This window comes from Bombus bifarius, unplaced genomic scaffold (assembly GCF_011952205.1).
Source record: "Bombus bifarius isolate JDL3187 unplaced genomic scaffold, Bbif_JDL3187 scf7180000009739, whole genome shotgun sequence".
In the NCBI taxonomy this organism is placed as follows: domain Eukaryota; kingdom Metazoa; phylum Arthropoda; class Insecta; order Hymenoptera; family Apidae; genus Bombus; species Bombus bifarius.
The window spans coordinates 240,182-257,240 of NW_022885307.1; the positions used below are offsets into that span (position 1 = coordinate 240,182).

The following is a 17,059-nucleotide window of genomic DNA, read 5'->3' on the forward strand; positions in this document are numbered from 1 at the left end:
CTCATTATCATAGTTACCGATCTTCTTCTTGCAAGAATTTTTCTTCCTCTTTGCTTTATCGTTGACTAAATGAAAGTTCGCATTTTCTTTTACGAGACAGATACATATACAAGGGTCAGTCAGATATAAACCGAACTTTATATTTCTTTATATTTTGCATAGTTTTATTTAATAATTCATTTAAAATAACTTTATTTAAGAATATTTTATAGTTTTGTATTTATATATTATAGTTTTATATTTCAGTAAAATATTTCAGAAAGAACAATCGAGTTATTTTTCGACGTATTTCGACATATTCGAGTTATTTGTCTCTATATACTTTTGCCAGAGGATCGGTAATTTTTTCATTCCAGTTTCGTAGAAAGTGGAGGGCTGAGTCAGAAGCCAATTGCACGCGAATTACTCTATTTCCTCGTTGCTGCTGAAACGTCGTTCTCCTGATCCTCTTTAAGTAATCGCTGTCTTGCGGAACCGTAGCTCCTTCTGAATGATGGAAACCACGTTTCCATGATTAATATTAACTTTCGGGCAGATTTTGTCGATTGTTATGCGTCGATCGTGCTCGATCAGTTCCCCAACAGCATCGATGTTTGCTGGCGTTACACTTGTCTCACGCGTCACGGACGCGACGTGTTTTGAACGTATCGACGTCCACTGGGAAACGTCACGCAAACACTCGGGTTCTCGATAATGTTTCATCCCCAAACTGTAGTCGCGATTTATGCAAAATTTCAGTGAGTTTTGTGCCCTCAATGATTAAAGCTTAATAATTATTGTTACGCCGGGCCTCTCTGCCTGGCCCAGGTCACACACCGCGGGCCAGACGGACACCAGATGTCCGCTTTTCCGTACGGCGTACCCTCAATATCCTTAAGCACCCGTCATAAACCCGAGTCACTTGCCTGCAAAGGTCCTTTAAACAAAACAAACATCTGGTTCTGAGGAATTTCTAAACACTATTGTCTACCACGGCTGGACAAGGGAAAGTTGGTTTTTCTCACGCACGCTGCAACTTTCCTCCCACTAACCACTTTCTCTCGAGGGCAGTTAAGACCCTTCGTTTAACCAATTAAAAACGAAGCCTATTCCCTCACTCTCCTAAATAACATCGGCACCAACAAATCCGATGGTCCCGGGCGCTAGACACACCCATCCTTAGCTTTCCTCGGACACAGCATCGTCACTCAACTTCACTTCTTCTACATCGTTGGAAAAGTCAACTACTAAGTATACGCTAATGCCCAACGGGGCAGTCTAAGCATAACGCGAGAGTCGGTCTCGGTATTGTCGAGCATACATTTCCTCTCCTAAATCTCATAGTGCTACGTCCACTAATACACTAAATCTAATTATAAGAGCCCTGCTCTAACGCACATATCTATCTTAGCTTCGTGCGACAAGTTGTTAATTACTTATTTCTCTCCGTCAGTGTAATCTAAGTGCTGGAAACATATAATTTATAATTCTGTGAATCCCAGGGTTATACAACCTCAATCACCCCTATTATCTCAACGGAAATCAGGGGATCGATCAATTCGTGGTGTCGATTGTTATAATCGTAACGGGGATTTACGACCCCCGTTGACGTCTCTCCTTGCGATTACGTCTCCCCGCAATTGGTCGAAACTTACAATTATAACTTGTGCGTCGAAAGGCGGTACTACTGTCTCGCTCATTGTATTATCGACCGAAGAAACGATAAACAGAGCGTCACGTGAAGTGGTGTCAACGTTTTTAAAACACGGCTGTTTGAACTTCCACGCAGACCCATATGGATAAGCGACATTGTGCAAGTGTATATTCTATAAATATTAGGTGTACAAATGTATGTCGGGTTATGATTAGAATTTTGTAACAACTCTTCACGTGAATTAGCCATTGTTTCACAAAGCCGAGATTATATTTACACGTATATACAAGACTATCACAAAGCTTAACAAATAATAAGTCTAATGAATAATAAGTTTGACGAATGATAAAGTTAGTGAATAATAAATTGTACGAATGATAAGTTTAATGAACACTAGTAACAATGTTTTTGGGTTCAAACGAATCCACGGTCAACGGGATAACTCTTTACTAAGCGTAAACTAATCTTAGGCGCAAAATACGATTGTTGAAAATGCTCGATGTGTCACTCTCCAAGGCAATCGCACGAATGTCAGCCTCGTGGAGATTTTTCTCGCTGTATGATTGCATTTGTTTTCTATACTCTTCTCTATATACTCTTTTCTATACTCTTTTCTATACTATTTGTTTTCTATATAAGCATCGAGAAGGTTGCAAACGCCCGTTGCTAGGCAGTCTCTGCCTGAAGTTTGATACACACTCGTTGGAAGCATCGAGAAAGTTCCAAACGCCGTTGCTAGGCAGTTTCTGCCTGGAGTTTGATTATTAATACAATGTACGTCCCATTGTATCGGCACCTCCGAGGCAACATCATACGTGGCTAGGCCCGCTCCCTAGGCCGCATGCCGCCACAACCACATTTCTCGGAAAACCCATACAACCACTCCAGACCTCTGTTAGGCAAAACGTCCATCCCGTGACCGTGGCTACGTTCGGCGACCAATTGTCACCTCGAACCCAATCTCGCTATCACAAATCTCGAACAATTACAGCTATGATAAAATCTAAGCTAGAGTACTAGAGGATGTTCCCAAAAATTTCCAAGGAAAGGCTTCGGCTTTCCTTTCATCTCCGACATGTATAACTCCAATTTTTCAACGAACCCGAGGTTTACTTGAGAAAAGATACAGAATGTTATTCAGTCAAACTATTCGCCGTTGCTTTCTATAATTTTGAGTCATCTATCAGCGAAAAGATGAATTATGTCAAATGTGTCTTTAGACGAGATCTGATCTTCAACGATTTATTCCATCCGGTGACTAGTTGAAAAAGTGAGCATCGAATAAAGCGTGTTGCAGTGATCGGAACTGGTAGTCATCTAAAGCAATAATGTCTAGCGAATAAACTGGCTCCAGCAGCATGTTCTACATAAGACTCGTTGCCACGTCTTCTGTCGTAGAAGCAGTGTGATCCAGTATTGTCGTGCAGAAATTTCACAGGACGTTCTCCTTTGTTTTGAACGTTCCATTCTTCCATAATGAAATTCATCATTAAGGTCATAGAAAACAAAAACAAATACTTTGTTTGAATAATAATAATTTTTTAAATAAATTTCCAGCTCCATCGAAAAATTTTGATTATTCATTTATATACATCTAATAACATATGATTAATACGTATATAAAATGAAATCTGACTCCTTATTGGTGCGATTTCTTCAATCGCCAAATCGAAGAAAAAGAACTGCAGTACCTTTTCTGTAATTTATCGCCAGTATGTTTCTCATAACCGGTCGATCGTCATCTCCACTGTTGAGTGGAATTCCCCTCCACAACTATAAAAAAGTTAAAACTGAAATGTGTAATCCGATTTCAATCGTCCATGAGACAATGATGAAACTATTCCTTTTCTGATTGTTTAAAATCAATATTTTACTAACATATTTGTGAGATTTTTCTAGTTAAAATGAGACCAAACAAGATATAGCTTAAATTACATTTATATGTACAGTAAACAGGCGATAATTGCAGAAAAATAACCCCTCGTTGATTGTGTCACAGACGAAATTCGAGCAACTGTATATAACAAACCGAAATTCCGAACGCCTTATCGCGTGTGACCGTCCGGTCAGCACCCGTTCTCAGCCGCCTGAGTGGCATTCGATCACTCCAGCCGTTCTCCGAATTTTACACTAAGTATAAACAAAACCTTCTCCCACTCCAACGAATGGAACAATATACATGCTCCCTTCAAAATCATCCAGTCAGTCTAATAAAAAAATTCTTAACTAATCCAAGTATCGAAAGTGTATCATCGCGAACCGAAAAAATTGTATAAATTGAGTAAAAAATAAAAAGAACTTTATCTCCTTTTCGGAAATTAACAAGTTCCTTACTTTCTACCTTAATTTTATACGACAATTGCATGGTCGGCATCCCACCACAGGGAGGAGGTTTCCTTTAACGCATCGAGAAGTTCGACAACCCGCGGTGGTCGAGTGGTGTAACGTGATCCAATGTCAGATATCGCTGAGACGATGTGCGTAGATGCAAATTTAAAAGTGAAACTTTTTTATTTTCAACGTTTTTTAAATTAAACTTTTATTGCCGTATTTGTGAAACTTTTCTGATTAAAATGAGACCAAACACGACATAATTATATTTATTATACACTTTCCCAAATGTATTTGATTGTCATGTATAGAGTAACCAAATATGCGTCAAATTATATCGTGTTTGGTATCGTTTTAACCAGAAAAAGGTAACAAAAATGTTGATAAAAGTATCATTGGTCACAAGTTAAAAATAAGAAAATTTGATTTTTGAGTTAAAGGGTTCAGCTTCAGTCGAGGACTTTTAATGTTCGCTGAGCGCTTCGATTCTCAATTCCTGTTTCTCTTTCACTCGCGTTGTTTTTCTTTACGCTCGAGACGTCTAAGACCTCAATTTTCAGAAGTAGAATTGTTCCTACCTTCAAATAATTGTAAAACCTGCGTCCCGACTTTTGTGCAACAATCCAATGTTTATTGTATATATAACAGACGAAAGAAAATAAGTTAATGTCAGTCAGTAAACAAATATGCTCCAAATTATATCGTGTTGGGCCTTGTTTAATTAAAAAAATCTCGCAATTACATCGGTAATAGATTTATTCAACAAAAATTGAAAATAAAAAAGTTCTGTTGTTACATTAACATTGTCCAACCGATATGTTTCTTTTCATCAGTCGACTCTCGCACCACTTTCTCTTATTATTTTGTTACACAGTTACCATTATTATATAATTATCACAATTATTATCGTTATACAATCGAGTTCTGTACACCGATAATTCATCGCCGAGGAAATTCGATTTTCGACCAATTATGAAGAAAATACTGTATCTTTTAAAGCAGCAATACGATTCACTGTCAGTCTTAGTACGTCTCGGCGAATTTGCGTTAGTTGCCGAAAAGAAAGAGGCACTCGCAGTCGGTGGTTCCTTCCCGTCCGGATACAGGATACCGAGGGCTTTGAGGCTTTCTATGCAGAAGTATCCTTTGCGTTTCGCTCGCGTCTCGACGAATCTCTCTTTATGGCCGTGTTCTATGGATCCTACAAGCCGGATTTCCTCGCAGACGTGCTGCTCCCTCGGTAAATTGATTTTGCTGCGGCTTCTTTTTGTCCTCCGCTCGAATCACCGTCTCAAATGACGAAGCTCTTCCTTCTAGTGCGAACCGTGTTTCTTCCACGTGCGTTCGCCTTCTTCCACCTCGGCTGTAAGCCTCGCGTCGGCGATTAGCTTATCGTTAGTCAGCCTCTTCTAAGATGGTTCGAACCGTATCCGGGATAAAGGCGTTTTTTTAAAAGACTCCTAACTTTCGAATCTCCTCCCCCAGTCGTTCCATTTCCATTTTTCTTTCTGTTTCCTTTCCTTTTCCCTCCACTCTCTGACTTTTATACTTAAGAAAAATGTGAGTCATAAGAAAAGGCGACCATTCTTCTTTGATTCATTCAAGCATTACGTTATTCATAACATCATTCATATTCATAACATTATGACGACTGATAATGCTACGATACTTATTTACGAATCTTCTTACCCATTTATTATTCTTACCTTTTTAATTTATTTTAATGTACACATTTAATATATCAAGTTTTGTACAGAATGTGTGTAGATTACAAACGTGGTTTTTGCAATTAACGCGCGTAGAATTACGATATGTATATTTTTCATGTATGCGTACATACGGTACCGGACGAAAGTATTCATCTTTGAACATCGTTGAAAATAGACTAACTTTTTTCAAGCGTAATTTTTTTCAAATTGCACGGGACGACTTGAGCTTTCGCGAGAAGTTAGAGGCATTAGTTTATTAGATGACGCGTAAAAAGAGTTTTTGGAAAATTGCAGTTGGTCGAAATGGCAAAGAAAAAAGTAAAGAAAGATTTTTATATGGTTTCTTATATGGGCATTTAATGAAAATTTAAACAGCTGATTTTGAGGAGTTATGTCAGCTATATGCACGGTGAAAATTTCGTCGAAATCGGTTGATACAGAAACAACTGGCACCGAGATATGGGCAAAAATGTAGATTTATTATCTTAATCTATATCTTAATCTTAATCTATATTTATCTATAGTTATCTTAATCTATATTTTATTAAATGTTATTTTTATCATCTTTAACTGTTTGTAGCCCACAGAAGCTTCAAGCGATGCCCACGAAATTTTCAGTGTGTATATAGCTAACATAACTCTTTAAAATGTGTTATTTAAATTTTCATTGATTTTCAATTACATAAAGAAGTTACAAAAAGTATCCTTCGCTCTTTTCTTCGCGGTTCCAACAGATTGCAACTTTTTCAAAATTGTTTGCCCAATTTGAAAAAAGTTATTCCGTTTTCAAAAGTGTAAGAATACTTTTGTCCGGCACTGTATACAAAAGCTGCGAGGTTTACAATACGGTACTGAAATTTTAATGTTCTCCTATCGAAATTGCCTAAAACGTGTTTCCATAGGTACGTTCGATTTCTTTGAAGAGATCATTCTACCCGCAATACTTCCTTAATTAGGTTCATATTTATAATTTGTGAATTCCATCATTAAGTATTACGAAAAGGCTATTCTTACCTATCTAATACTTCTTGATAGTTTAGCAGCTCTGTTAAAAATCTGGCGAGGAACACTGCAGCTTCTTTCTGGTTGCTAAATGTTTTGGGCCTTGCCGCAAGGCCAGGGTTACTATTAATTGGTAAAGCCAGAGGCACAGACAGGTACATGTCATTCAACCACCAATCGGTTGCCTGTTAACAGATAAGAGAAGAATTTTTTTACTTTGGTTTATTTCATTCACTTTTTTTTCTATATAGGTATTTATTATACTTTACTTTGTCACTTTATTTACTTTATTTATTTCATTTACTTTTATCACTTTATTATACAAGATGTTGTTTCTGGTTTTTATAGTTTTCAAAAACATACTGAGATTGAAACATATTGTGTATAATAATATATACAAAATATCATTTTACACAATATGCTAAAACGTATAAAAAATTTGACGTAATATATTATTTCGATATCTAATTGAATATTTATCGAAATTTAGTAAACGAAACAAATATACGTATCTGCCGTTCTACGTTTTCACTTGTATTCATAAAAATGCAAATTTGCATAATAATGTGTAGTCTACTAATAGCATTAACTTTATTGATTAATACTTAATAATATGCAACTATACGTTTTAATGAAAGAAACGCGTATTATTATTTAATTGTGTTTATTAACGTTAACGTATAACAAATTTGTCATTTTGCTATATAAAAGTAATTTCGTGTTTCATGTTTTACATATATTTTGTATAGAATGTGAACAACTTGTTTTGTAAGTTTTTTTAATCACTTTTGTGATATAATGGCGCCGATAATTAATTACGTGCAAACAAGGCGAAAACGAAAGTGTCTCGCGTGAACGAGAATCCATTGTTTAATCCGGATTTAATGACGCGTCACCGCAATCCTCGTTGAACTTTTAAAAAAGCGTCACAGCTGACAAATTCTGTCAACAGCGATTAGCGTTAAAAACATATTTATTACTTATAAATATGTACATAATACTAAAATTATTGTTCAGCAAAACCGCGAGTCATTGTTATTAAAATTCTAATATTCTAAGTAAGTATAATGCATATAGTAAATTATGATTTAAAAATACCAAATAATTGACAACAATTTTCAAAATACATACATATAGTGCTGTGAATAATTTTTATCTCACACACATCTTCTGCATTATTTCTTCAATATTTTCAAGAAATTACTGATCATGTCTGGATATGTTGAGTGAAATTGTTTTTGTAAAAGGTAAATTGAACGCTATAGAATATTAGGAGATGTTACATGGTGAATTATTACCTTACATAACTGAAACGGAAGACAAAAAAACATTTTTTTTAACGAGACAATACACCTATTCACACAGCCGCCACTACAAAAAAGGTGGTTTCATGATTTTGTCCAGCAGTGGATTCTGATCTGAACCCGATCGAGAACCCTATCGTTTCATTTTGAAACGCGAGTACATTTTCGAATAGGATTCTGGGTTATGGCGATTAAGCTTGAAACTTATATGCAATGTTTATCGATTAGTTTCAGGATTTATCCGTTATATGTAATAGACTGGGTTTTCTTTCGAAATGCCTATAGATAGTACGGTTTTGAGCACGCTTATACATATGTATATAAAAGACTGTGATTGGTGTCTTTACAGTTAACATTACAGTTACGTTACGGTTACGTTACAGTGTTATTATGAGACCAAAGGCAATGAATTTGAAATAAGAGCGATGGAAAGCAAAGCTAAAAATATTCTGTCTGCCGAAGTTGATATAAATATACCGGCATTGTGCTACAGTAAAAAAGTTAGTCTCTGTATAAGGGTCCATTTTTGCCAATGTTAGCTGCAGAGACCATAAGTGTTTTTCGACGACGAATATTGTAACTTTTATGACTTCTTGAAATTTTGTATGAAGTGGAATAGAAAGATGATAATTCTATAGAAGCATAAATAGAAAAGGTATAACAAGAGTTTAAAGGATTGTAATATTCACCAAGAGTTCTAGTTTCCATTTTCATGTAGAAAATATTATGCAGCTAAGGTACGAATTGTACCACTTTCATTTCTCTATTTTTTCGAAATTGTAAAATTAAAATTGATCAGAGACCATAAATTATTAGGATATGTTCTGTAAAAAAAACAGGTACAGATGATTGAACAATAAATTAAATTTAGTAACCGATGTAAAATGACTACTGTACGAAAAGATAAGTATGTATTTCCCTATTGGAAAACTCGACTGTTGGAACAATCATATCGCTCTATTAATGCAGACAACGTAATAATATACGTGTCATGCATGTATAATTTAATATGCATATTATGTTGCACGCGTATACATACATGCATGAATTGGCGTTATGACAGAAGGGGTAAATTACTATTGTCCGGAGGAGTATGAAGGGTTAATTAACTTGGAGTTGAAATGCAATTAATTCCTTAGACGTTATAATCACATCCTATTTAACTGAATTATGAATTACTCTATTAATACATTTATTAACAAACTTTGAATATTTGAAGAGTGCTTGTGCAAAGCACTATAAGTACCAAGATTGACAAATTTTGATATTTTATTGGAAAATTTTCTCCATAGCAATGAAAATACTGTAGTATGAAATTTAAGTGTAATTTTCCTTTCTAAATAGTTATTAATAATATAACTACAGAGAAAAATATAAGCGTCAATAAACGTTAGTTGTTTTTTGACTTCTGTCTATACTATATATATCTAAATGAATGGAGCATTGTATTTTCTTCACAACTTTTCTATATTTTTGTTCTTCATGAATTTGGACTACGTTAATGTATGTTTCCTTTTCCTCCTGAAAAATTTGTTTGTTGGCATTTGCAGTGCTTTCTACAAACACTTCTCATTTATGTATTTATGGGAAATTTTCATATACTGATTGTATATCATTTAGAAATGTACAAAACGTTTACAGTTACTTGTTACAACTTATAATATGTAGAGAGTGAAATAAATGTCTACGTAAGTTCTACTTTTTCAGATGTGTTCGTAAAAATATTGCGAATTTCTATAAGTTACCGCAGCTTATTTATCAACCTAGAGACCGGATTTAAAATCTGTCGTAGATAATAATTTCTTCCTCTCACCGGGAATAAGATGTGATAGCTTTATGTGGTAGCTTTGTTCTTATAAAACTTCGAGAGTGAAAATAATGAAACCATATCGTATAGTTTGTGTTAATAAGAAAATATTGGACACTGCTACAATTTTGTTGCATTACTTTCGACTGAAAGAAATTCGTACGCGGTTTTATTTTCCTCTTCCGATATAATTTATTTTCGAGTAAAATTCAGCTTTGCCGTATTCAGCTCCTTTAATTGCCTTACTCGCGATAAATGCAAAATTAGTATCCAAAGCAATGTTTTTACAAATACATTTCTATCACTGTGTCATGTACAAAGAAGTACGGAAGTAATATTTCTTCATCTAACTTTTCTGTACCCTCCATTGTAGATTTGCATATTATGCCAGCGACGAGCATTATACAAGCGATAGAAATAGAGAAAAAGAATCTCAGAAGACAAGGTGGATAATGAGTTTAAATGATTCACATTTGAAAACTTGTTGTAGACAACACTATATGTGCCAAATATCATATTTTTTAGCAGAGAGAAAAAACTGGCTTAAAATTATTTTCGGAGTTTGATTATTGTTATATTATTATAGTATTAATAATTTATAATTATAATATTAATATTATATATAATATATTATTATATATAATATTATATATTATATATTATATATTATACTATTATATATAATGTATATTATATTACATATATATAATAATTATTAATATTATTATAATAATTATACATATATTATAATAATGCAAATGCATCATGAAATTTTCTATTTTTTGCGCTAATATATTCATCATAAAAAGAATCGTATTTACATTTAGAAAAGCCTGAACGTGCCATTTATTTAAATCCGTAAGTACTGAATCCTCTTTGATTCCAAATAACTTGTATAAAGACAAAAGATATATCTTTTCAAGATTTTCTTTTTATCTTTATCACAAAAGTATATTTTATGATGTTTCGAGTTAGAATTACAAAATTGATGATATTTAGTGTCTATATGTTCGAGTATGTTTATCGCTTAACTTACATTTCTTTTTACAAAGGCGATGTTGGATGTACCGTATCAGTTTTTAACACTATTATTAATTATTTATAGATGAAAATTGTTTTTAAATTCTCCACAATAGTGTCCCCATTAACATGTAGGATATTATACGATAAGAAAATAATACCGTTTAATCTTTACACTTACAGAGCTCTCTACAAGAAATCTTCATTTCTGCATTACTATTTTCATCTTGTACGATAAGGAGAATTTTACGTATGGCGTGATAGTTATTTCTATAAAGCACAGAGAAGGTGTCTGTATAACACGGAATTCGTATAACGGAACGTATCTCTCTCGTCTTGTGATTTTTCGTGATCGCTTCTGATTGGTGAAGATCTTGTTCTTCACACGCATCAGATAACTCGTGTATTTTATATTAACAATATCAAACGAATGTTATGATTTTGGAATCGCAAGGAAGAATTAATGTTTTACTCTTTAAAATACTGCAGTAATATAGATAAAGAAAAGAATGTTGAATTACTTTTCATTTTTAATATTGAATGGAGTAAATTTACGTTAAACAAAGAAAACGTGACGTAATTTTAAATTAACGTTATATGTAAATCTCTTTATGCAACCTATATTGATGTATTTTATAAGAAGTAATTCAACCAAGATCGAGAATTAACGATCATAGTGAGCAAATTCACTCAAGATAAAAAAGTCACGATTTCAGTCGTGAACGAAATTAGATCATAATTCTACGGTCAGCGTGATAAATCACTGTTAGTGATTTTTCATGCCATTTCTAGACGTACAGATAGAGATCTCAAATAATTCCATGTAGAGGATGTCCTACGTAACTGTCGTCACTATTTCTCAGACACTTTCGCTAATCTGACAAAAAAAATGTTTCAAACAAAAGTTATTTAGTTTTAGGTCAGTAACACACATTGCAATGAAAAAATTCTCCAAAAGTATTTTTTCGATAAAAAATCAAGGTCACTTTGATATTTTAACTGACGTTACGTATTTTTGACTTCTGAATGTTATAGCTGATGACAATACAAATTTAACGACCTCGTATACCATGATCTTGAATTTAGAAATGTCGAGTCATTCAAGTAAATCATATCTAATGGTGTAAATCACATTATCCCGAAATTACGCGTTCAAAATAGCTACCTTCAGCATAGGAAATTTTAATTATTCGCACATAATAAAATAAAGAAATAAATTATTTAGTGTCGCGGTAGCTCTTTGCATTGAATTATAATAAACGTTCAAGCTATTTTCCGTTTTCTTGTAGGCAAAGTTCCAATCGTTAAAGTAAGCTTGTATTAGTTTATAGCGTTTTTGATGTTTCCCCTGATTTACTCGACATTTCTAAATTCAACATTTCCCATTTTTCTGCATTCAACTTCAGTTAAGGTCAAAGTATAGGAGTTCTTTGACTTCATCTTGGCATCAGCTACAACGTTCTCCAATAAAAAATACATAGTATCATTTGAAAAAAGTCAAAGTGACTGAACTTCTTGTCAAAAAAGTATATTTTGCAAATTTTTTCATTACGATGTTTTACCGACATAAAACTGAATAACTTTCGTTCGGGACATTTTTCCGCTGGATTATTGCAAGCGCTCGAAAAATCGTGACCACAGTTACGTGGAACAGCGTGTATACGTATAATCGCTAAAGAGGTGCGCGAATGTCGACGATTCACTCCTGGCACACGTGGATGTGCCGCTCAAACCGAACCCGCGAACAATCGCGTCGAGAAAGTACGGTCGAACCTTGCGAACGGTTGCGCCATGTGCACCTGCATCACTTCGCAATGGGGATGCGCCCGTAGCATCGCGACACACGTATACACGCGCAGATCGAGCAGATACCGATGCGCAGTGATTCGGAGGGACGATTACGATCTTTCGCACGTTCCGGCTTGCTCCGCGTCTCTTACTCGACGTGGGCTCACGACTACGGCGCAGTTCTTTCTTCTGCTTCCCCTCGAAGGTCCTTTAACGACTACACACAGCACGTTAGTCCCGACACTTCTTACGCTGACGATCGTCTCGATGATCAGCGACGCCATTTCGCAGGTCTTCTTTTCTTCTCAAGAAGATTTTAGGGGATGCGTTGAACGAAAGAGCTTTTCGCTTGCAACGAGGTTTTATCGAACAGGGAGGGGAAATAGTAAGCCAGATGACGAGCTGCTACGTGGATCATGGATTGGCAGACAAATGGTTTGGCGGTGTTTTTTTCGTTTTATCTTTGGAAGTCGAGCAATTTCGTGGAATTGAGGCTTAAGTTTTTGTACCTAGTAATCGAAAGTATCTTTAGGATCCTTTCATCTATTCATCTCATGCGTAGTATATACGTTTAGGTCAGGAAGTATTGTAGTATAATTCTCTGTACCAGGTGTATAAAATATTGCTAAAACCCTGCGCCGGTTGTCGTTACAACAAAAAACCGCGTTCACTAAGCCGTGCACTAACGTTATAGTCTAACAACTAACTAGGAACAAAGACTTAAAAGGCAAACAGTTCATAAAAATAAAGACGAGAGAAGAATGGGAAACAACTGTTGGGAGAACCACACATTTTTACGTAAATCCAGAAGCAACACACACGAAACGAGACCGCTTATGTTCATCGCAATTCCTCACACATCCTCATCTTATTAAAAAACAGGACAAGGTAATCTGTGAATACTGCTGTATCAACAACAGCATCGAGCATTTAGAAGCTATAGAAACAAATTCGAAGACACACGAGACGCAACTTAAGGATACCCAACAATATAGAATTTAATAATGCAATACAATATGATATTATATACGTTCCAACTAATTAAAATTACTAACGATGTAAAAAATTTCTAAGCGTCCTAAAAAAAATAAATCTTTTGGACTGCCTACAGATGCATACAAACTGTACCAATTTGCTACTAACTGCAACTAACTGATAGTTAATTATTTACTTAGTAACCTAACTAAGACAACTGTAACAAACTAAGCATGCAAATAACATTTATATAATGTTTATTATTTATACATCATTTTACTTAACATTTATGTAACTTATAGAATACATGTAACTGTGGTCATTAATACTTTACCAGGACATGTAATGATAAACAATAATTAAAAAGAAGATATTCTCCGAGTAGTTTATATTTTTTCAATTGAATTTAGATAAATGTTATTCGTACATTCGATCAATACATATTTTTCCTATATTCTAACAGACTTCACGCATTTATAAAATTGGTCGTTACATAGATTTCTTAGTTATTCGATTAATTATTAGCAAATTACTTAATAATAATATACATCTATTTAAGATATAAATATCGTGTAACTGTATTTTTTATACACGTCGAATTTTCTATATTGTTATGAACACATAAAAAGGTAGCAATATTAATAGCGTTTCCTCTTAGTGGGAAGCGTTCGAAATAGATTTACATCAATGTATGACGCTGTACGCGGCTTTTTTCACCGTCTCGTGTTTCTGCAAGATGCGTTAGGCACGTTGGCCGGAAAACACGTGTTGAGGTTGAGACACATCTTTGGTAACGTGTTACGCCAGCAGAAGCACGTGCAATGTTCTAGCAAACGAGTAAGCAAAATGTAGGCATGTAATCAGAGCGTTCTCAAGAGGATGTAAGTATTATGTATTGCAGATATGAGTAATAGATGTGGTATACGCTCGATAATGCACTTGATAGAGTACTATATGTACATATTTGGCTTTCTCATACTCTGTAAATATACGAACTTGTCAATTTATTTACAACTTTTTCTTTTTTCCAACTTGTGCTTCATGCAATTTTTAGCGATTCATAGAGCTTCGAAAATTTTCTTCTTTTGTAACTGTCGTTTATGTTATATCAACATTTAAAAAGTTTTTCAACAATATCATTGTAATTTAGCTGGCACAGAGTTTCGGAGAAATTCTATTTCGCATACGATGCATTTTATCCTTTGAATGATCTTCCTCGCTGTTTTAATTAGTTCGAGTTTTTGGACGTATCTTTTGTAGAACGTAATTATCTATCCACATAACGAATTATTTTTAAGTACAAACGTATGCGTCACATTTCGTCTGCGAGAGAACATACAATTGAAATATTCTAATTAGACATTATCATTACGTTTACGTGTATAATACGTGTACATCACTTCGTTTAAACGTGTTAAGTATCTAAATATAAAGTACCTCGAGTCTTATAAATTATACAAGACTTTCATGTCCACCACTTTTTAAAAGGATACGTAAGTTAAACAATCGCGTGCGAAGAGATCTGCGATAAATCTCCTGACACAAATTTGCATTTGCACTAAGTGTCACAAAGAATGGAATACATAGGTACCTACAACGGTAGCGAAATAATGCATGAGGCAATTAAAAATAGAAAAAGGGTAATATTTTTACTTTACTAATTACTTTTCGTTAAAAAATTAAGAACATGATCGGTAGTGCCGTGACTAACGGACGCTTATACAATTAATGTTTCACAGTGACCATTTTCGAAATTACCACAATAGTAAAAATTTCCGGGGTCTAATAGGTTTCATTTTACTAGTTACAAGTTGAAACTAAACATGATATCACGTAATTACGATACATAAATCGTACACATTATATATATGGAAGATTCGTGACGCCAAGTTGAGACTCATCCTCTCTGATTTCAATGATATTCGAATATGTTGTAAAGCTTAATATTTTGAACAACCTTTTCCTATACATATAACCGTCGGTCTCGCTTAGTTTCCGAGATATTCGCGAAAAACTGTACGTACCACTGCGAAGTATTTCTGTCTACAGTTGTGCGATCGTGGCAGCGTGTGCGTTAGTATTAGTTGTCTCTTATCTTTTGTTCATAAACGAGGGTTGGACGAGCTTACAGGATCCATGCACAACGTGCACATACTAAGCTGCAAGAAACGTCTGTTACAATTTATGACTTAATAAAAAGTAAATATCATCAACTTATTGTGTCATCTTTACGTTAGAACTTTTGAAAATAATAAGGATTATTCTATTTCGTAAAATAATATCAATTATTCGTTAGTCTATTATTTTTATAATCAACTTGTTATTATTTCACGCAAGCGTCGTTTGCGATTTAGAAAACTAGGCCAAACCCAAACCTAACACATTGATGATGCACATTTTTAAGTGAATTATAATAGATATTTCTGCAGTGGTACCGGTAGTTTTTTGCGAATATCTTGGAAATAAAGGCCAACCGACGGTTATATGTGTAGGAAAAAGTTGTTCAAATATTTTTGTATTCAAACGAATTCAAATATCAACGAAATTGGAGTGGTTCTACAAGTTTATCGAGACTGAAATATACTAGATCCTGCTTTATCCGAACTAATAAGTTAACAAAACTGTTCGGATATTGGAATTGTCCAATAATAGAACAGTTACTTTTCTGATATGAAATTTCATTTATTCAAATACAAATTCGGATTAGTTGAAAGCTTCTTTAAATATTTATGAAGAATCACCTTTTGTATTTCGAACCATCGAAGCCATTTTTAAGAAGGCACCTCTTCATCATCACTTTCGTTTGCTGCTTTTCTTTTTAATTGCGTGTTTAAGGTCATGCGCAGCTTTCACGGCTATTAATGATCACGTTAAGAATGATCAGTGGAACGAAAGGAATCTATAGCGAGTTGTATAAACCAATGTCTTTGAGAAAATCTGGTGCTCGTTTGCTGTTTCCATTGCTGTAAAATCGTCATTATTATGGTCTTTATCGCGATGAAGCCATTTCATTACCTCAATATACAGGGTGGTTGGTAACTGGCGGTACAAGCGGAAAGGGGGTGATTCTACGCGAAAAAAGAAGTTGAAAATATAGAATAAAAATTTTTTTTTTAATTTTTCCATCGAGACAACGATTTACAGTGAGATCCGTTATAACGAGACGTGATAAAGTGCACGCGTACCGAGCGAAAATTCAAAGTCGATTTTCTCGGAAACAAAGCCTCAAACGAAAAAGTTTTATTCTATATTTTCGACTTCTTTTTTCGCGTAGAATGGCGTACCACCAGTTACCAACCACCCTGTATTTAAGGCTTTGCTACCATTGTCAGGAATCTAAGAGTTTCAGATAATTTTCTTAACGTTTTTAATATTGTGGTTTTTCCAACATCATGTATTTTTGCTAATTATGTCTCGTATTCTGTTTCGATAGTTACGACGCTATCTCATACTAAAGTTACATACTAAATTCTTACAATCAGAATTCACA

At 34.4% G+C, this 17,059-nt stretch overlaps 1 protein-coding gene across 2 annotated transcripts in view; it reads right to left on the reverse strand.

Moving 5' to 3' along the window:
* The window catches only part of LOC117215585 (choline O-acetyltransferase), a 30,701-nt gene extending 23,842 nt beyond the window's left edge, over positions 1 to 6,859 (reverse strand). For both annotated transcript variants that reach the window (XM_033461944.1, XM_033461943.1), the window contains exon 1: positions 6,688 to 6,859. In XM_033461944.1, the coding sequence (XP_033317835.1) occupies positions 6,688 to 6,836 (149 nt within the window). In that variant the 5' untranslated portion in view covers positions 6,837 to 6,859. The remainder of the gene's footprint in view (positions 1 to 6,687) is intronic.
* Between the last annotated feature and the right edge of the window lie 10,200 nt (positions 6,860 to 17,059).